Here is a 21,582-nt window from a genome sequence, read left to right as displayed (position 1 = left end):
CATAAAGGAGGATTTTCACACCAGCAAATCATCACATGCCATCTATTCGTGTTGATTATGGCATTTATTTGGTCAAGTATTCACAAGTTAAAACTCCATGTGTTTAATCATAGTCTGGCCTGCTATAAACCATTATGTCTTAAGACTTTATTTGATCAGAAGGCAAGCTTAGACTAGTTCTTGCAACTTTGAGAAATTGCAGTCAACCCTTTCTCAACATCTGATAGGAAGGAAGCAGAAGGCATGCATTTTAAAATGTGTATGGTTTGATCGATGATACACACGCAATGCTTCAGCAGTTGTGACTGCTAAAAATGAAGGGGTATTCCCTGTATGTAGAGTACTGAACACATTACACCTCACGCAGTAAAAAGAAATGTTAATCATCTTTTTAATGCATATAATAAAACAAAGTGTAAAACCAAGATGAAAAATAAAGTACCTTCAGTTATTGAACTCATATCGTGAATTAAATACAGCCTGGATTAACATAATGGTTCAGATGAGAAAATAGCATTGCCAGATTAACTGGAAATGCCTGAGCTTCGCTACACAGATAACTAATAAAAGAGGACTGGTTTGCTTCTGAGATGATAGCCTTTCCATTTTCTTATAGCCCAAGCTCAGATGCTTCTCTTACGTTTAGTAGGAATGAACCCTAAACTGTCATTCAAACTTTAATGAAACACGAGATTTAGACCCAATTGTATATTAAGAAGTGTTCCTTTCATTAGGTAGATGGAAAAAATAGAGGTAAACACTACAATAAAATAATCATAAGAGTTCACAGCAAACAGAAGCAAGCTGGACAATGAACAGAGAAGGAAAGACATCTGAGCAAGGGTGAGAGCCAGCTGGGAACGCACTAACCTGACCGAGGATGCTCTGCCAGTGTATGAAGAGACACAGAAACGATATGGAGAGATCACCACTAAAAGTGACCACCCAAGGAAGCAGTGGAAAGAGGGGGGGGAGGGGGGGGGGAAAACTTTGAAGAAGCAGAAAAACACAGGGGTAGGGGAGGGATAATATATTCCCAGGCACAGCATTTAGAGAAGAGACACTGTAGTTAAATCTGTTAATTGTATGCCTGCCATTTTATCAATTTGGAGGCTAAAGGTGCAAGATGTAATGGATGCTGGGCTTGGAGCCAAATCACAGCAACTGCTGTTGAACATCCAGCTACTGTAAGCCAATAGGGGTGCTTTTTAGTTTTTAAAACACTGGTAGGTAAACACATTGCTTCCAAACATCCACACCACATCTCCGTTGCAATTTCTCCAATAAAATACACAATAATCCAAATGAGCATTAGCCCTGGTTTCCATTACAGATAGCCTGGAGCTAATAGTTAAATACAACGCCCAGTATGAAAGAAACACGGCGTATTCCACTGCCATAGGCTGGGAGATATGATTGGCTGCTTGGATAATGGGGAAATATGGGAGGAGAACAAACATCTGTACTGCACATGTGGTCAAAAATGGCACTCCCGAGAGATGACCACCTTGGAGGCACTTGTTTCAGAGCAGGGCTCGATGCAGGTGGCCCTGCTCAAAGCTTTCACATAAAGACACTGAATTCACCCCTTAACGGGTAGATGAGGAAACAGTTCTCTCACTGCACAGTGATACATCGAAATCTCAGGCTGCTCACACTGCCAGCTGCTGGAAAAACACAAGACAGGGGCTCACCACACCTGAGTCTAATAGGAATTGCCATTTATCTAATAAAATAGGATTCTTATGAGGAACTAGATCAGATAATGGGTTGCAGAGCCCTTTGCTTACACGTTTCTGCTTCAAACCTGACACTGAATAGCAGTGACAGAAAGTTATTACCAACTGATGCTGGTTCAATGGGTTACCTGAAATCCACTGATACCCTCAGTTGTTCTCAGTGGGTAAGAGATACTCTGATACAAAAGTCACATCCACAGTTAGAACTAATTCAAAGAATACTGTTTAAGCACAGAACACTCCAAAACTTGAAAAAAATTATGTTCCTCTCCTATTGAAAGACAGTCACCCTAAGTGAGATTTGGAAACTTGCTATCATGGTGACCTCTCGGTCTACTGTGAGTTGCATAGCAGCTAAAAGTCTGCACCCTGCAGACATGAGCACAGCCCTGATCTGTCTGGGAAAGGACAACAGCAGCAGAAGGAGCTCTGCAGCTACGTTTTCTTCATATGCCACAGGAACACACAACACACCAAACAGCATCACAACATACGTAAAAGGCTGAGGCTTCCCAGGGTCCTTGGGGTATGGAGGTGAGGGCTTGTCCCACCGCAGAGGACTGCCTTTCAGAGTGTGCTTTATCTGCTGTACAGGGGATTTATTCATTTGTGCTGCCCTGATTTCTTATTCTTAGTCATTGTGCCCTTAAAATATTGTTACTAAAGGGGAAAAAAAAGGACAAAAAAGTCCTCTCTCAGTCTCACCCTCTGTGTATGATCACAAGAGATTCTCTGACCCATGAACTAACTGCTCTTTTTGATAAAACCATCTGGTAGAAAAGCTAAATAAAACATTGTCTAAAATCAACAAGAAAAGGCAAGGGGGAAAGAAGATGAAACCTTGCTGTGGTTTTTAGACAAACTGAAGTGTTACAAATTACAGTAACTTGACAAAAGTGTCTGGAGAACTTAGAGAACAAAAATGATCTCCCAAATGCATAATTAAAGTTCCGAAAAGAAAGAGGACTCGTGGATTTGTAGCTGCAATAGGACATCCATGTATCTGCAAGATCCACGGACCTCCAACATGGAACTTCTTCCTCTTCACTGACTCCTTTGAATTCCCCATGGCGAGGACACCTGCATGCAAATTTACTTTACTTCTACCCTCATTATTCCCAGCATTCCAGGTGATCAAATGTAATTCAGATTTTCTTTCACACTGCTGTTGGGAGTGTTGGATGGATCCTTCCCCTTGCCAAAAGGAGCCAATGCAAGAAAGGCCAAAGTGGTGGATGTGTCATACAAGAGCTAATTTAACTCAGCAGCATGAGTTAGGCCAGAACAATACTGGAAGCATTTTAACTACAGCCACTGCAAACATTTTACCCCAGACAAGATTTTTTGTTCTTATCTGTGGGGTTGGGATATTTTTTTGGTCTTGGTTTGTTTTTCTTTTGTAATCTGAAGGGAAATATCAGCCTTGGCTGCCCTGGTTTCAGCCAAACTAACTCTTATGTCAAACGCAGTCTCCATTTACACGGTCCCTAAGCAGACATGCAATAAATATTCTTTAACAATAAATCACAACAAGAGGGAGTTTTTATGTCCTTCAAAACCCATGCAATAAGGAGGGAGGGATCTTGGCAGTGCTGGGGAGGCATTTTTATTCTTGTGGCCAGTTGTTCAAAGCCAAAACTCATTTTCTGAAGTTGTTGTTTATTGCCAAGTGCAAGATTCTGATTTGAAAGGACCTGGTTTGCATCTTTGTTTATGTTCAACTCTCTAAACTGAAAGAAATCCAACAATATTCATGGCTCCCCAGTCAATTTTGTGTTAACTTCCCTTTCAGCTTCCCATGAATAGGGCTGTATTACACCAAATTAATTCTAAATGAACAGTCTTCCCTGGAAACATTTCTGCTCCATTCTGAGGGGGGAAAAGAAGTTGTTTAAACAAGATTACACCTCTGACAGGATTACACCTGACACAAATGCAGTCCTGTACTTGAATGAATTGTGATTTTCAAAACTGTGGGCTTTCAGAGTGTATTATATGATGTTATTTTTGCTATCCATGACACCTCTCAAAGCCTCAAGGTTTTTTTCTCCCCTGTTTCACACAGAACAGATGTGGAGTTTCCCCAGTTCTACTGGAGGATTAAAAATGAATCATGTGGCTGTTAAAACAAAAAGCTTCAACAAGAAACTGTTTTCTCCTTTGTCTTCAGGAGTACTTGAAACAGTTTACACTCTTGATGACCTGCTGTTTATAACCCAATGGAGGCAACAAGATATTGAACAATATCCTTACTGTATTCTTACTTTCTCACAACCGACCCACAGGTTTCATGCAAACACTGTGTTATAAAATCATACTCAAAAAGTAGTACAAAAGTTGCAAAAAAACAAATGTGATCCAGACAGACACACATATAATTAGATATCAAAGGGGTTATTTTTAGTGTTGCAAAGCATTGCTCATTTATGCATTTATGTATTTATAAGCCTGAAAAGCCTTGGAAAGCTACCAACTGTTTTTACTGAAAGCTAAATAGGAAGCATACTTAGAAGGGTACAGGGAAACACATTCTTTTTTTGCCACGTTAAAACATTACAGTGGTCAGACATTTCTCTGTGCATCTCTTTGATACATCACTAGAAATAGAAGATTTCTGACCACTGTGTCTGAGGTTAAAGGGAATTCAGTATAACTCACTTTCCCAAGAAGCCAGGAGAGAGATTTGTGGCATGACAAATAGCTAAGAAAGTGTATGCAAGAAGATGTAATTTAAAGTTGGTGACAGTTGTTTAATTAACACTTTCTTCTGGCTTCTTACTGTGTAAATTATATTATACAAATTACACTCACCTACAAACCAGCATGCGGGGAGAAACAGCTATAAAAAAGTTTACACTGTAAGTACTGTATCTTGCTTTAGTACACTGGCCTCTTAAACTTGCTCTTAGGGCTCTCATCAGTCAGAGTACTGCTGGGGCTTTTTGTTATCGTCTGTTGTTTTGTTAATATTCAAAACCACACAGAAAGGTGCAAAGCCCAGATCAGACTGAGTGCTGTGCTGTGGATGATGCATTTCCAAGTTCCTCTATATTCCCAACAGGGAAACTTTAGCCCTAATCCAGCGAGCTAAGAGCCCCATGCTACAACCACTAAAAACTAATGTTTCTTCCCTGAGCACTGGCCAAAAATCATCTCATCCAGAAACTATTTTTTCTTATCATCTAATTAACCTGAAAGACACTGACATCTATCCAGAAGAGATTAAGTGGTAGAATATTTGCAAGTCCCACAGCGGTGTAAATAATAATGACTAGCAGGCACAGAGAACGTACAAACACACATACAGATAAATGGATGTATAGCTACAGACATGTAGTAATGCAAATGTATCCCCTCTGTCATCTGGGTTTGTACAACAGCACTGATGATAACTCAAGAATCTTCATAAACATCACTGAAAAATCACAAATACCAAAGAACCAGAAGGAAAGAATCTGAGAAATCCAAAAAGAAATGAAAAAAACACCCTAATTCCTTATAAATTTCCAGTTTTGCACAACAACAACAACCAAAAACTGTGTGATTTTGATACTTGAAGGCAAAACGTGGGCTTTTTTTCCACCAGTGTTGAAACAGCATCTTTGGCATGTAAAATAATACTTTTTTTATTATTATAATCTGGTTAATCAGTATTTAGATTCTTTCTTACAGCAATTAAAACATTATTTGGGCCCTGCAGTCTCACACCTGATGTCTTCTCCCTGAAGAGAAGTGTTTCACCAAAAAGCATGTTTTGGTCTGTGCACTCGGTTGATGTGCAATGGCCTCAAAATACCTCTGCTCAGTGAAACAAAGATCTTTATAAAACCATTTTACAGAGCCTTCCCATCCCACCCCTTTCTTAGAGTGGTCTAAAGGAATTAGATTACAGGTAATTAACTTGAAATAGTGCTCAGCTTTCATCTGTGAAAAATATAATCAGAATAAATAAACACAAAATTAGCAGCTTTAAACATTAAGTAAGGAGCGAGGTTTGTGGGTGAGTGAAGGCAACTCAAAACAGCTCCTTTCACATCTGTATTATTCCTCTTGCTTACTTCAGAATAGTCGAATGAAAATAGCTGTGTTCTTATTTATTACCTACGATCTGATTATTTCCATTTGCAAATAATTTGTTGTATTCTTGGCTGAGGAATATGCAGATTCAGCGCAAAAAGGAATCCTATACTTTGCTTGCAAGAAAGAAAATTAGGCTGTACTGGTTTTAAACCATTCCAGCTACAATAACATAATTATTATTAATCTAAAGAAATGATATGAAGTTAATGGCCTCTGAGAGGCTACAATTTTAAACCTTTTTCCTACCCTAGGGAGATGGAGGATCAGCAGTTAGTGTTCCAATTCAAGCCCCAAGCCTGTGACAACATATTTTATAAGCTAAATCCAGGTTTGGGAGACAGGCTGCATATTTTTCAGAGACTAAACCCACATAAATCACAAAGTGCCAACCCACTATGAGGTTAATGTTGTGTTTTACTACAGTAAGCAATTTCTATCACCATTTAAAATGAGACAAGCAAAATTCAGGCAGACAAAATCTCATGCATCAAAGATTAATTTTTCAAGTACGCAGCGTAGGCTTCGGCTACTGAGGGAACGTATTAGAGTGGGAGCAGCAGCAACCGCTGCAGTTAAAGGAGCATAAACATCTCCATTATAACCCATTATAACCCCTTCTCTTTCTCAGCTGACTGTAGTGATCAGAATTCTGTTTATTTTCATGCTATGCTTTAGACTTTGTATTTTTTGTCATTATTATTTGAGTAAAAAGAACCAACTACCTCAAAATATGGAGGAAATAAAATATACCAGCCTTAAGGGCACAACGCCCTGCTCCAGTGCCAGCATGCCTGAGGAATGACTACACACCGCCAGTGTGGAAAGGAATATTCCAGTGGAAATTGTTTTTCTCTGAATCAGGAGGCATTTTAAATAGCACCTTGAACATAAATTAAGCACTAGGAAAGTGTTTACACCTTGTCATTTACTCTCTGTTTCATCAAGGGGCTATCCAGAGAGTGAACCCCAGCTCACTGGATGCTGATGCCAGGGAACAGTGGTACCAAACAGCATGGACAGTGGTCACAAGCACACTGCACTGCAAACTCCATTCTGTAACTGCTTTCAGTAACACCGAGAATTAGACCTTTACAGAAGCTGTAGATATCCAGAATTACAGGAAACAGGCCACAGAGGGAAATTTGTGGCATCAAGTTTCTACCGCCTGACACTACACTGTATTAAGACACACACTGCAAGCCAATGGTGGGCCCAACTACTGCACAAATGGTTCAGTCCTCCACTTAACTATGTCCATGCCCACTCCAGACCTGGATGGAGTTCAGTGTTAAATGACCAGATTGTATCAAGTGGTGCCCAGAAGAGGAGGATTTAGATTTAGCAGTGAGGATCAATAGTAAAACATTTCCTTTAGCCACAACGCATACATTTGTTAACTGAACAATCTGATATGAAATGATGGTTTCCAGCAGTATATGCCATAAGTTAACCATAGCATGACACTACAGAGAGCACTGACAAATGCACACTCTGGTCCATTCACAAATTAAATTTTAAAGAATCTATCCATTACAAAATGTACATGAGCTAGGCTCGAATCCAAGCACAAAGACCATCTACTGTCATGAAAGAAGAGTCCTGCTGATTCATAATCCCACATTTCAACTGGTAGCTACAGCACTTGTCCTTTTCTACCCAGACTGATGACAGACCCTGAGCAGACTTGGAAGAGATGGAGATGCTTGAACTTGTTTAGTTGAAGTTGATAGATGTATTCCCCACCATTGCCCATGAGTCCTACCTTCTCCCCTTCTGTGTGTATGGAGGGGGGGGTGGGGTGGGGTGTGCATAAGGGAGAGACAAGCCATAAAGGTTTACAGTATACCATAAAACCCTCTCTAAAATCTAAGCAGGTTTTAGGACCAAAGAGGTAATCAGCAATATTTCCCTTCTAACACATTTACAGCATATGCAATGCATGCTATTGTTAATGTTAATACACCAGGTCATTAAGATGACTGGAAACAACTAGGCCAAATTAAAACACACTAAAGATATCACAGCATTTATTTTCAAAATGGTCATAAAATATATGAATTGAGCTTACAAAAAAAATCAACCCATATGAAACCTCAACACAACTCAGGGGAAAAACACAGAAATATGTAGCAAGTGGTTTTGTTAACCAGAAAAAAATCCTTTTCCCAAAGAAATCTGAACAACAAAAGTATCACTGAAGAACAAGGGGTCACGGACCTTTGATTAATATTAACTTGCTTTGCTTCATTTGAAATTTAAACATTGAAGCAAAGCAAAAGATTTCAGAAATACAAAAAATGGGATAGTAAAGAGCTGCTGCAGCTCAGTGCTGATTCAGGAAATCCCCATTTAGAGCTTTTTCTGGCTTTTTCCATCTTTCTCCTGTAGGCGTCATGCGGTTTGGCACAATAGTGACAATAACACGATGTTACCCAGCTAAGACAAAGAGTATAGAGACATCCCTCCTGGAAAACTATCAAAGCATTTATGAAGTTTTAATTATATTAAAGATTGTGTCACCCTATGCTTATCAGCAGCCTTTTTCAACTGAAATAGAGTCAAAGTCCTGTCTTGTTATGTATCTTTTCCACTTCTCACTTGAAGTTTTTACTTTTAACACTTGAAAGCAATTGTGGGAGAAGATCAGGGACCCTGACCAAACGGGACTAAGTAGCCAAGTGTGTCTTCTGTAAGCAATCCTCTCTTGTTCACATACTGCTCATTTCTAATGCCTACCTTTCCAATTTGCAGGCTTACCTCTTCCCAGAGCAAATGAGGAGGTAGCAAACTGAACAATCATGCAAAGCTAACGTTCTGCTCATCAGAACCATGCAGAAGGAAGTATTTGTTTGAGTCTCTCATATCAGAAATTTAAATTGCTTGAAACAAGGTTTATGCATTATTATATCAACCACGGTTTTAAAAGTAAGGAAATAGAGAAAGTTCTTTGTTGAATCCTGGGAATTCACATAATACATTTGAATATTATGCCCGTTTTCCAACTGATCAGTTTTGGTGTACTGGAGTCGAGGTTTAGATTTCCAATTCTGCATAATGAACCTTTTAATTACAGCTCTGCAAGCAATCTCCAAGAAAATAAAGGAGAGATTGAAAATCACTACCCTTACAGCCTCACTTTAAACCAACACCCTCCAAATAGTCATCTTTTAAATACAGAAAATTATGTCTATATAATGGAAGCACGCTTTTTAATCTCTACTTTTTAATCTCCACTTTTTAATCTGATTAAACAAATTTAAAGGCTGATTTCTCCTACTGTGCTTAATACTAGCACTCCTCCTAACTACTTATTTCACAGCAGGAACTGTCTTTGAGAGCACATTCACATTATGACTCCAGACTGATCTACACAGTGACTGTGGACGAGAAGACTATGTTATATATGCTATTTCCTAAAGGATATTGCTTGAAGCACTAAAAATATCAAACAAACAGAAAACTTTATTCCATATATTACAGATTTATTAACACCATAAACCAATGTATTAGAAACTGCCTAGCATTTCCAGCAAGGTACCGCCACTGAAAGGCCACCTTTCAGATTTAATTTACCCATGGTTGGCTCTTTCCCATATTAGAGGCTGTAAGATTTTATTTTCCTACGTTTAGGGGGTTTATTCTCAAACATTTTTCAGAACAAGAAATAAACTATTACTAGAAATAGTAGCAATAGAAAAAGTTAGTTTGAGGGTCCTTTCCTGCCAAGGCTGAGGCACCACTCACCTGCGCTGGATGCTGTCACCACACCTTCAACTGGATTTAAGCCCGTTAAATACCTTGCAGAATGGGACTGTATTTTCTAATGTGTTCTGACAGGGTCTTTTTTTATAGTGAACCTCTGCAAGCAGATAACAAGCCATGAGGCTGTTATGGACCCTTGGTTCCAGCCATAAACACAATTTACATTCAGACCATTTTCTGCCAGTAGAGCCAACTGAGACTATTAATCAAATGGGAAAGAAAACAAGCATTTGTACAGCATTTAAGCAGACACAGTTTATCTGTTATTTAAAGCATGACAGTATCAGAGTACTGCTCAATGTTTGAAGACCAGTTGTACAATATTTAGAATGAACCTTTCTTTAAAAGGAACAACCATAAGAAGTACAGAAGTTAAGTAATTGATGATGGCTGTGACAGAGTATTAAAGGAAAACATCTCAGAGCAAAAAACACTGCCTTTTCCAGCCCTTCAAAGCACAATGAAAACTTGGGTGCCTGCTTAGGTGTATGCTGAAAAACAACAATAGATGACATCAACCAAATTATGTATTCACCAAATAACTCAGTTGGCATTTGGGGGGGCTTTGTGTAGGCCTTTAAAGCACAGAAGGCAGATGGTGCTTACACTGACTTCTGTAAAACTGTACTGAATGTTACATTAACTGGTAATTAGAAAACTCAGTTTGATTTCCCTTCTATTTTCATACACACTATTTTTTGGCATTCAAAAATGTGTATCTTGGAAAATTCATATAGCACCATCTCTAGGCTATACACATGGTAATCTTGCTCTGTTCACACTATTAGAATAAAACAATGATGAAAAAAATTAACTACTTTATGTATTCTCTCCCTAAACACTGTTACTTGTGTATTTCACAAACTGCTCCGACTCAGCTGCAACAAGAACAAATCATGGAAAGCCAGCCTAGACCCTAATTCTTTGCATTTTTCAGTCAGACGCTACTTTTCAATCTTACTGTGCAAAGAAATTGTTTCTCAGACCTGTTCTTATTTAACCTAAGTAAACACAGCAAAGTATTCAATAAAAACACATAGATCATAAAGGAGATTGCCAGTGTTTTTTATTTATCAACTACCAGCTTCCTGACAAAGCACACCTTCCCTTCAAGTGCCAAATTTAATTCCAGCTTCCTCCAAGAAGCCTAGAAAACAAAGCAATATGCTGCATGATCTTTGAATACTAAATCTTCTTTAACATGGAGTCCTCAGCTGAAGCCCAAGCCCTGCTTTGTACAGTACACATGCAGGCGGCTCCATCCCAGAGCAGCTTTGCTGATTTCAGCAAACTGCTTCCAAGGAAAGCATTTCAGGATGAAGAACTAGAGATAGGAAAATCCCAAGGGCAGGAAATGCAATTGTAACATTGTGCAATTCAGTTAAATAACAACAAAAAAATAACAATTCATCATGCTAGGAAATACATTTCCCATTTACTATCATTATTCATCCAACTACAATCACGAGAAGGGCAGACAACCAAATAATCATTGCATTACTCAAATTGTTAATGGATTATTGTAGCTGGTCTCCTAAATACAAACAGATAAGTGAAAAGCAAATTCATTGTGAAAGCTGGCAGTTATCCATTCACCTATAACCTTCAACAAACTGCTGACACACAAGACTGCATCACAGCACAACTGGATGGCGAAGTCCAGACCTCCCATCATGTTGCTGCTCTCATCACACAACTCAGATGTAAAATAGTTTCCACGGTTAAATTATACTGCTGTGACCAAGTGACACAGAGTGACCAAAGATACCCAGTGCCTCTATAGCTTTTAAAATAGGAAAACAGAGTCTTGGTTGTTTGATCACTTTCAGATGAATGGCCTAAAAGGTAAAATAATTTAATGAGCCTACAACCAAAAGCTTCTAAAGGGAAAAGCAAAAGAAAACAACAGTCAGTGAACACAAGTATGTCTTAAGGAAAAGATCTAAGAAATCAAGAGTATCCAGTTCTCATCTTCTACATGCAAACTGTGCACTAACCTCCCCGTGCCTGTTTGTCAGTTAATGTGTCCTTCCCCCCCCCGCCATGCTGATGCATGATCAAATCCAAATAGACATGTCTTTGATGCAGTTTCAATTTCTAGGCATATTGATTAAGCAGAATATTGACTTTTCTCTGTGTCTGGTTACAGATTTTATTTCCAACTGCTACTGATAATGGGTTTTCTCATCGTTTTATTATTCCTATATAAAGCACAAAACAAAAAACAATCCCTACAGTCTTCAGACAGGATCCTGTTCTACACACCTAACTTAAGCAAGACCCATTAAACTACTATAAAATTTAAAAGGAGGCCATGCCTCAGACATGACCCTTTCTCTTTCTAACACAGTTCAGTGCTCATTGCTTTGATGCCTTGTATTTCATTTCTCTCATTAAAACACGTGGGAGGAATTATGCATCTATGGATGAGCAGCTTTCCTGTCCCTCCCAAGATATTTTTTTTGTTGAAGGGGAAGAATTAAACATCAAAAATCCCCAGCAGAGTAAATTACAATGTGTTATCTAACAACCCTACCCGTTTTACAGGACTCTGGTGAAGTTTTTGGCCATACACAAACCCAACATAACTGTGACATTGAATGTTCCTCAACAGTTTCCCTGGCCTCTAGTCCAAATCACTTTTCATAAATAATCATTAATATGTGGTGAAGCTCTGTATGAAATATAGCAAAGTTTTCCCGTACATAGCAATTAGCACTGTCAAGGAAATAATTGGTGGCTCCCATCATCATCATAGAAGGTGCCAACAAATGACTGGGAACACAGCCTTCTTCTTTACCTAAGTCACAAAGGGCCACAGGAATCTAAAAAGCCACCTGCTACTGCAGCAGGCATTTGACTTTACCTGAAAAATGTGTAGAGCAAATTGAGAAAACAGATCTAAATATTTCTGAATGAGCCATGTTCCTAGAGCAGACTGCAAATAAAAAGAAAGTGAGCTTGAATTCCAGTTCTATGCTGTTTGTAATGTGTTTGTAATGCTTTCCTGGTATTTGTATTATCACATCTTAACATACTATTCTGTAAGATCCTAACTTGCAGAGATTTCCTACTGTTCCTTCATACATAACGGATTGGCCAAGCAATGTTCTGTCAGCGTGTTAATTTTTTCCAAGACAAGCTCAACATCTACACAACAAGGTCAAATAGCCGACTTCCTATTTTAAAAAGGATGGGAATTATGACAATTCCACTTTCGAGGTGCAAAAACATTCCGGCACTGAGCTGCACGCTGTCGAAAGCTAAAGTGTGACAGATGCCTTCCCAGTAATTGCCAATCAGCCTCTACGTAGCAGCTGAAAACACAATACATCACTTTGATCTCCTCGGCTCTCAAAGTATTCATAATCAAGGAATCTGCATGAAGAACGTGAAATATGCAACATTTCCCAAAACTCTCTCCTTGGAACTTAAATATGGTAATGTATATTTTGTTCATACTTCATAAAGCATTTCCAATCTTTTATTATGCATATGAAATGATACGTTTTGGCTTGCGAAAAATAAACATGAAAGATGCTTTATATTTTAGAGACATGTAGGTTTTCATTGGATAACATAGGTGAAATAATCATTTAGAAAAGCCTGAATTGCTTTGAGGGGAAGACATTATTACAGAACATCCTTAATTAAGTCCCACTGCTAATTTTGTAAAATGAATACCTTGTTGAATTAGACTACAGGGAAATAAAGCCTACATACCAGCTCCACATGCTTAGAACAAGACAAAACCACTGAGAGAGCCTTGACTTACATTTTGCAGGTAGGTCATATCCACACGTGATTTTGGCTTGTCCAGTCTCACAGCCACTCAGGTTGCGGCATTCAGCAACTAAGCAGGGCCCAGCAGCTCTGTGTATGCAGCCATCCACTGCAAAAGAAACCCAGAAACTGTCATTTATTAAAAGCCAGTCTTTCTGCTGACTCCACACTAATACACAGTCACAAACGTTTACTGTTTATGTCCACATTCCCAGCGCAGACCTACTCATCTATAAGCAGATATACAGATATACACAAACTTCTGGCAGAATTAGTCCATGTGTTTATCAAAGAAATAATATTTAGTCAACTTCTGCTAACTGCAAACACCTAGAAGAGCCAAAGCAGAATTTAGATTTCAAGGTTAGAAAAGGGTCTTAAGTCTCATGAAAAGCTACAAAACAAAGTTTGATCCCCAGCTAAGTGCAAGCCTCTCTTTTACTACACACCTCTGATACTTCTACAATTAAGCAGACTACTTAATGTCACCATCCTATTAATGCCTTATACAAAAATCCAATCCAATGCTTATGGACTTGAAATCTAAAAATTACCTTGTTTTGACCTTTTTTCCATTTTTTAATTCTGCATTATTCATGCAATACCTTGGAGTTAATGAAATAATCATTACTGAAGGTTGCAATTGCAGCTAAGTATGCAAGAAAATTAGTAGAGTGCATAGATCTTATTACTCTTGAGAGTCAGCAAAAGAATAGCAGCAGTGGCAAAGAATAAAAAATGGCTGCTGGCACAGCATTTCTGCCCTCTCAATATGCAATCAAAGACATCATTTACTGTAATTGTGGCAAAGAGTTCAGAAAAGGGAAACAAATAAGGGAAATCCTGTGTGAATGAACATGTTAACTGCAGTAAGGCCCTAAATCGGCAGTAATGATGAAGTTCAACTATGAGAAATAGTATCAATTCAAAAAAGGTAAAAGAAGCTCAAGGAAAGGCTAAACAAATATTTCTGGAGACAAGAAAGGAAGATTCTGTATGCATATAGTTCAATATTTAGTTTAGGTTTTATTCCAGATTTTATTTCAGATTTAACCAGTCCAAGGTTACAACACTACCCAACAATATGTTTGAAGCAAATGAACCAGAAAAGGTTTGGAAAGCCAAACATAGATGGGTTTTTAACAGATGCCCAAAAACTGCATAGGTTTCTATGGGCTAACATACCAAGGTTTGAGTAATACAAGGCTTGGGCACACAGTGTGCCTACCAGCCATTCACTGCCCTGGTACCGGGATGCAGAGAGACTGGGCAACCCTCTCACCCTGAGCTGTTTTGTGGACCTGTGTAGTGAATGGCAACCTAGCTGAGAGCTGATTCCCTCTCATGACTAACAGACATAACAAAGTATGTTTTTGTCAGAGTGGATTTGGTATATATATTTATGTCCATAGTGACCCTCTGTTGGAAAGAGGCAGGAAAACAGAGGTGTGCAGCTGTTCTATGACCTTCATACTTGGCCACACCAGGGCGCCTGGCCAATGCTCCCAGCATGGACAACAGTGAGTTCATGAGAAACTGCATGGCCCCACAAGTAAACAACCAGAGATCTGGCATAAAGCCTTGTTTTTTCTAAGGGTATAAAAGCAGGACCCTCTTTTAGCTGAATCTGAAGCCTCACCTATGGGTAGATGCACCACACAGGAATTTTCCCAATTACCTCAGGCTCCCAGCATCGGCTACAACAGGGCTTCCCAGCTTGAAGTGTGGGCCTGGATATTGATTCAGTGATAATTTGTAATGTATTTCTTCTTGGTCTCTGCTCTCTTTATGCAGTAATGATCTGATGTGTTGCTCATTTTCCTCTGTACTTATATATAACATATATATCTGATTTGCTTTATTGTACTTATTTACTATATAGATATATGTACCCAATTCGCATTAGTGTGCTTGTTTTCTTTAGTGTGCTTATTCATTTTAGCGTTCTTGTTTAATAAACTGCACATGTTATACAATAAGTGTGTGGTCGTTTTCTTGTGTACCCTGCCTGTCAGCAGAACAACCTGAAAAGGAAATGATGACTGGCATTGCTGCGTTAAGGTCAAGGCTGGTTTTGCAAGGTGTTGAGTATCTCCCTCAAGGGGAAGGGCAGATAATATCTTTATCTGAACGAAGCCACCTTCTCCATGTGTGAAATAAAACTGATTGTCTTGTCTGAGGTGTTCTGTGCCAGAGTTAATACTCAGATGCCACAGTGAAACTGGTGAAGTGGTTCACTGTAATGCTCCATATTCATCTTGGACACGGTGCCACCAGCTTCCGAAATGACATTTTGAAATACTTTCCATTAAACAGAAAGAGAATTACAGAATCATGTGAATTTTCACTTTCAATGACACTTTATAAATGCTCTTGTTGCAAAGAAGGTGGATGGCACTAGCTGCAAGCACATCAGGCAATCTCTGTGCCAAGACACTGAGTCTTCTTCCTCCACCTTAGCTGAACTTTTGTTTATAACTTCCCCAAAATCTCTGCTTAACACACTCCAAGATGCTAATGCAAGGATAACACTTTGTAACCTCGAGGGGAAAAAACAATGCCTGAAATCTATCCTGTGCTCAGAATGTCCGATTTAATTATTTTCACTTAATTACTAAATGCTTTTCCAAACCAAGCAGGATAAGTAAACCACAGTGCGTTGAAACCTCAAGTATATTTTTATGAGCACCAGCACCACCACGATTTTTACCAACATTAATATTTCCTGAGACATTAACGTAAAAATAGCATTGATGCTTAGGTCTGGCAATTTCTGCAGGATTCTTTACAGAGGAAGAAGTCTTTCACCTCAGGAGTACTGGACAAGGGCTCAAGTCCATGCAATTATTCCGTTGGTAGCAGATCAATCATTGCAACTCCTGAGATCCTTCTTGTCCCTAACAAATGGACACCCTCCCTTGAGCAGAGTCTGTGCAATGATTTGTTCAGGTGCCCTCTCCATCGACTCAACTGGACAAATCAAACACTTTTTCAGTTCCCTTTAACACAAGTCCAGCTCAGAGCTCAGCCAAACAGCAGAACCTCCAAAAAGAAACCACTGCCTCTGGCAGGGAAATGGAAACCCAGGCTTGCCACTTCTAAATCTGCAATGTATTAACATCCCTAATATGTCATCATACCAAGTGCCAGAACAGCTGGGACGGGCAACACTGCTCCCCATCGCTAAACCATCTCATGACGGAAGCATGCTCTTAATACACATACAGCTGCAATACAGACGGCCTATCACTAGTTTCCTGGAGCTGGTTCCACACAGGTCCATGTCCAGTGTTTATAATGGAAGCAGCCTCCAGAAAGATGAAAACATAATTGAAAAAAATTGAATTCTTAACGGAGGAAAATCAATTTAATCATAACCAGTTTTGACATGTGACAAGGAAAATGGAAGACATCTGCCAAAACCAAACAAGTAGACGTGCATATTTCCCTTATAAAGGTGGCATAACAGAAAATGATTGAATACTTCAGACAGGCATAGATGGAAATGCAGACATTAGCATTTGATACACTTCAGTGACTGATGACACAGAAGAATGAAGGAGTTGGGGGCAAACCACCACCAAAAGAAAACCTCAAAAAACCCTGAAAAAACAGACACCAAACCACCTCCAATTTTCTGAATAACCTCTTTTTTCTACCATACATTATTAAAAACTTGAGCAGAGATGACCTCTAGCATCTGTATGCATTTTCCATTTAATACAACTTAATAAATCATGCTAGGAACAAATAATATATACTATCTATTACACAAGTTTGATAATTCTTGAAGTAAAAAGCCAAGCAGTGAAATGTGTTGCCAAAGATGAGCACTCTGCATAACATAAAGAGGAATATTTGCAATGGTAGATTAGCAGATCTAAATGAGAGGCTTCAGCCTCTGCTAAAACATGTCTTAGCTGTATTAATTCATTAAAAAAAAAGCCATGGAATGGGCATGCACAAAACACTTGTGTGAGATATTTTGCTTCCTGGAAGTGTGCACTGACTACTAATGGAAGTATGAGCATTGTTAGCATGGAAACTTTGTGGAAATTACAGATAACGGCAACAACCTCAGGAGGGAACAATGATGGCCAAAGATATACTGTCATTGTGTAGTAAGGAGGAAGAGATTCACTTGATAGTAGTGGCATGCTGCCAAATTACTTTTATAGGAGAGTGAAGAATCTTTGATGTAATGGTTTCAGATACTTCATCTGTATCATCAGTTTGATAGATGCTCATCTGCATTTTTGAAAACCTATTTGGAAAATGTTAAACCATATCTCACTGTTCCTTCCCTGGAATTTGTGAGACACACTGAAAAAGCCAGGCACTTATGGTCAAATCTGGATTGCATCATGTGGCAGTGATAAGGAATTATGCATTAGTACTGTTTTCTACAACCAACGAAGAATGTTGCTTTACTTTGAAGCAATCATTCTGTTTCACAGTATGCCTCTTTTCTACAAGTTGTCTTCCTTTCTAGGTTTATGGAAATGACATACATACTTTGGGTCATTTGTACACACAAGTGACCTGTCATTTCACAGCTATGAGGAAGACGTGGGACAATTCCACAGACAAAACTATCAATCTTAACTGACAAGAAATCCCATCTCTGGTCTGCATGGTCATCATTTGGCACTTCTAAGTACACGTAACACTTGAAGGTACTAAAGACAGGGCTGCTAAGCACCCCTATAGATACTGTGCTTCTCGATATGAGTTTCATGCTTATAAACCAAGCTATTTCTAAGGAATTTTGATAGCATTAATACTCAAAGAGTCCTGCCCAGTGCCATCAGTGAGGTGGCAAATACCCCCTGGATGGTCCCTCTTCTCTTCTGCATTCATCTGCCAGCAAGCAGGCTGCCTGAGGCTCCCCACCACCTACCCCGAGGTAAAACAAATGCTTTGAAAAAGCACACAACCCTTTCATTTTCAGATGAGTACAAAGACTTGAGGAGGCCGACTTATCTTTGAAATGTGAACCTGTTTGGAGTGCACTGTCAGGTATGGAGAGCCCAAACAAATGGGGCTTCTGCATTTACTGCTTCACTGTGGCTTGGGTGGACAAGCTCGTGGAAGATGTTTCCTAGTTTTGAAGACCCACTTACACAAACTACATGTTGAGGGCTGAAGAATGGCTCATGGAGCTTCAGATTTGGCTCTATAGTTCAAGCAGTTGATGCTTGCATAAAGCTATTAAAAATAATACTGCCAGATCTTTTCACTAAAAATAATATTAGCAATCTCATTCCATGCATCCATAAGTTTAAAGAGCCACTAGGGACAGAGTTTTGCTCTCCAATAATTCAGCAGAAGCCGTTAATGAAGAAAAACTCTTCCGAAAGCTACTGCAGCCAATAGAATTGGTTGCACAAAGAAGCTACCTGAAAAGAATTGCTTAAAATACATGGACAAAATCAAATATCAAAATAAAAGTTATAGACAAAATGTCAGTGTACTCAAACCAGTGTGTTAAACAAAAATATAGATATTTGATATCTATCTCACTGCACACTAAAGGATGCGAACAGATTAAGCCCTTTCTTATTTGATGTATTGTAATGCAACTGTGTTTGTTCTCTAGAATTAAAGGGTTAAGGTTATGCAGTAAAAACTAGCTAATTTAGTGATCTACTGTATAGAATAAATTTATTTCTTATAGAAAATCTCTTAAAATTGCAAATGAAGCAAAAGTGCAGGAAACACAGAATTAAAGGTATCATGGGATGCTGCTTACGAGAAAAAAATCACCTCAGCAAAACTAGCTTTGTGGTGCAGATGGTAATAAAAGAGGGGAAGGTAATCAAACACCACAGCAAAAAAATACAAATCCCTCCAGGAATAATAAGGCCCAAACTTCTTTTGTGACCTTGTGCATGAGTCTGGATAAATGGAAGTTAAGATGTAAACAACATATGCAGATTTATCACATGATAAATATTCTATAACATGATACATATTCTATATCAAGAATCTACATAATTCTTTTTTCATAGGAATTCCTGTTCTCTGGTGCTTTTCCAGATTTTAATGTCTTGTTTTCACTAGGAAATTCAGGAGACTTACTTATTTAAGAAAGTAAATTGTGCATGAATTATCTATGAAGCAGTGCTGTTCTTCCACATGGCAAATGCCAGGAGGGAATGAAAACAGGAAAATGTCATTATATCACATATATTTCTAAGGACACGGAAGAGGAAGCTGTTTTGCCTAGACTGCAGCACACTTCTGCTATACATGCCCTCGGTCCTTGTGGACCTTTCAGAAACACCAATTGAAGGACATGTGTGGAAATCAGAAACATGGGGAGGGGGTGTTGGAAAGCACAAAAATGACAAAAAAAATCCTAAACACTCCCCAAAGGCACCCACCAAAACCCCAAAACCCACCCAAAAAAACAACTCACATCCAAAAGCAATCTCATTCTACAAAAGTGGTAAAGCACCTCTACGAAGTTCATTGGAATCAAGTACTGCCAAACTTGCAACTGCACCTCTGAGACTGATGTCAAGGGGAAATAAATCCTGCCCAGCAAGAGACAACAGCTGCTGGTCTAATGAACAAAGGTGGGATCTTCAAGAAGATTAGAACACAGATGCCAGTGGGCTGCCACTGCTGGCAGCAGCAGTTTATATTACAGAGATGGCCTCTGCCATTGGGAAGTTTAATGAACTGAAGATTTTTAATCAATGCACTGGTTTATAGGCCTCCAACATAATTAATTTTAAATACTTCGCATTTATACAGTGCTTTCTGGCCAAGATCTCCAAGAGTTTAAAAGCATGATCGGCTTTAGCCTTAAAATTCTCCATTTAGGAAAAAAAAAAAAGCCACAGATGAACTTGGAGAAGGCTCTTTCACTGAATTAGGTTCACTTTCCCTCCCAGATAATCTAAGTTTATAGTTCCTTAAATATTCTTATTTGCAGAAATTCTTAGTGTCTACACCCACATGAAATCAAGACAAGACTGAGAGCTGAAAGTCTTGATCCTTAAGCTACCAATCACCTATGTGTCAGTTCCCACTCTCTGGATAGTGTCTATCTTTATTTAAGAACCAACATCCTGTGGCTGCACAAGGAGCCTCACTGCACCCAGAATTAAAACAGTGGGTTCACCCCAGCTCCAACCACTAAACCCTGCTGCAGAGAGAGTTTAATGAAAAGTAATAATAAGATGTAATAAAACTATTATTCCAGTACAAACTGCAAGGAATAAAACTACTCATAACAATGGTACGTGTAAGCCTTGTTGTAAAGTCATACATGAGAAACTTATATTCTAGAATACTGTTTAGCTGACATTTAGGATTAAACCCCACCAGTTATTGCCTTCTATGGTGAAAAGTGCTGGGAATTAAATTTTAAAACCTACTGATTGTTTAAGAGAAAGCTGCCCTTAATCTGGATGCAATTCACATTCAAGCATAACAAACACAGCTGAAAGATCCAATATAATCAATGTCCATGCTATATGCTGGCAAAAAGACATATGGAAATTAAGAAGTCAACAGTGATTCAAAATAAAACTCACTCACCCATGGACCTGTTAAATTTTAAGTGTTCTACATTACTTGCTCACAACCAACCATTCTTTCTTTGAAAAAACCACAAAACAATCGTAAACTTACACATTTTGGCAGATTTTTTTATTTTAGTCAAATATCTCGGGGTATCAGAAACTCCTATTAAAAATACAGGAAAAGCCAAGTAAAAGTTGCTCTGTCACATTAGCAAAGGTAATTGGTAAATACCTTCCATTAATGACTAAGCTATAAAGAAAGTGTTTGCTTTATTTCGTGCTCAGGACATCATCCTTCTCAGTCTCCGAGTGCTCCACTCCAACTATAGACAATTATAATGTCAACAGGATTCACACTTTTGTCAGCCCACTTAAGCAGTATAATGGATTGGGAAACATGGGTCTGATAAACCTCTCTGAATGTCACACTTTTGGCAAGGGAAAAAGAACTAGGAGAGGCTCCAACAGTGCTTTCCCCGTTTTTCCGAGTCCAAACTGCTGATGTTAAGGCATGTGTGGAGGAACCATTCACTTCCTTTTAATTGTGTTAGTGTTGAAACACCTGACACAACCACACTCTTCTTCTACAGATGGAAATGAGACAGCAAAGCCATAAATACCTCAATGCAGCAAGCACAAAAATTACATGTTATTGTTTGTTGAGGAGTGAAGGGGTAAGTTGA

The 21,582-nt window shown here is 38.8% G+C and overlaps 1 protein-coding gene across 4 annotated transcripts in view; it reads right to left on the bottom strand.

Annotated features, from left to right (window-relative positions):
- Positions 1-21,582, bottom strand: part of MACROD2 (mono-ADP ribosylhydrolase 2) — an 882,506-nt gene that overhangs the window by 598,253 nt on the left and 262,671 nt on the right. For all 4 annotated transcript variants that reach the window (XM_031047552.2, XM_031047553.2, XM_031047556.2 and 1 more), the window contains exon 5: positions 13,357-13,473. In XM_031047552.2, coding sequence (XP_030903412.2) covers positions 13,357-13,473 — 117 coding nt within the window. The remainder of the gene's footprint in view (positions 1-13,356; positions 13,474-21,582) is intronic.

Source organism: Melopsittacus undulatus, chromosome 3, assembly GCF_012275295.1.
Source record: "Melopsittacus undulatus isolate bMelUnd1 chromosome 3, bMelUnd1.mat.Z, whole genome shotgun sequence".
Taxonomy (NCBI): Eukaryota; Metazoa; Chordata; class Aves; order Psittaciformes; family Psittaculidae; genus Melopsittacus; species Melopsittacus undulatus.
This window is presented reverse-complemented; position numbering and strand designations above follow the sequence as displayed.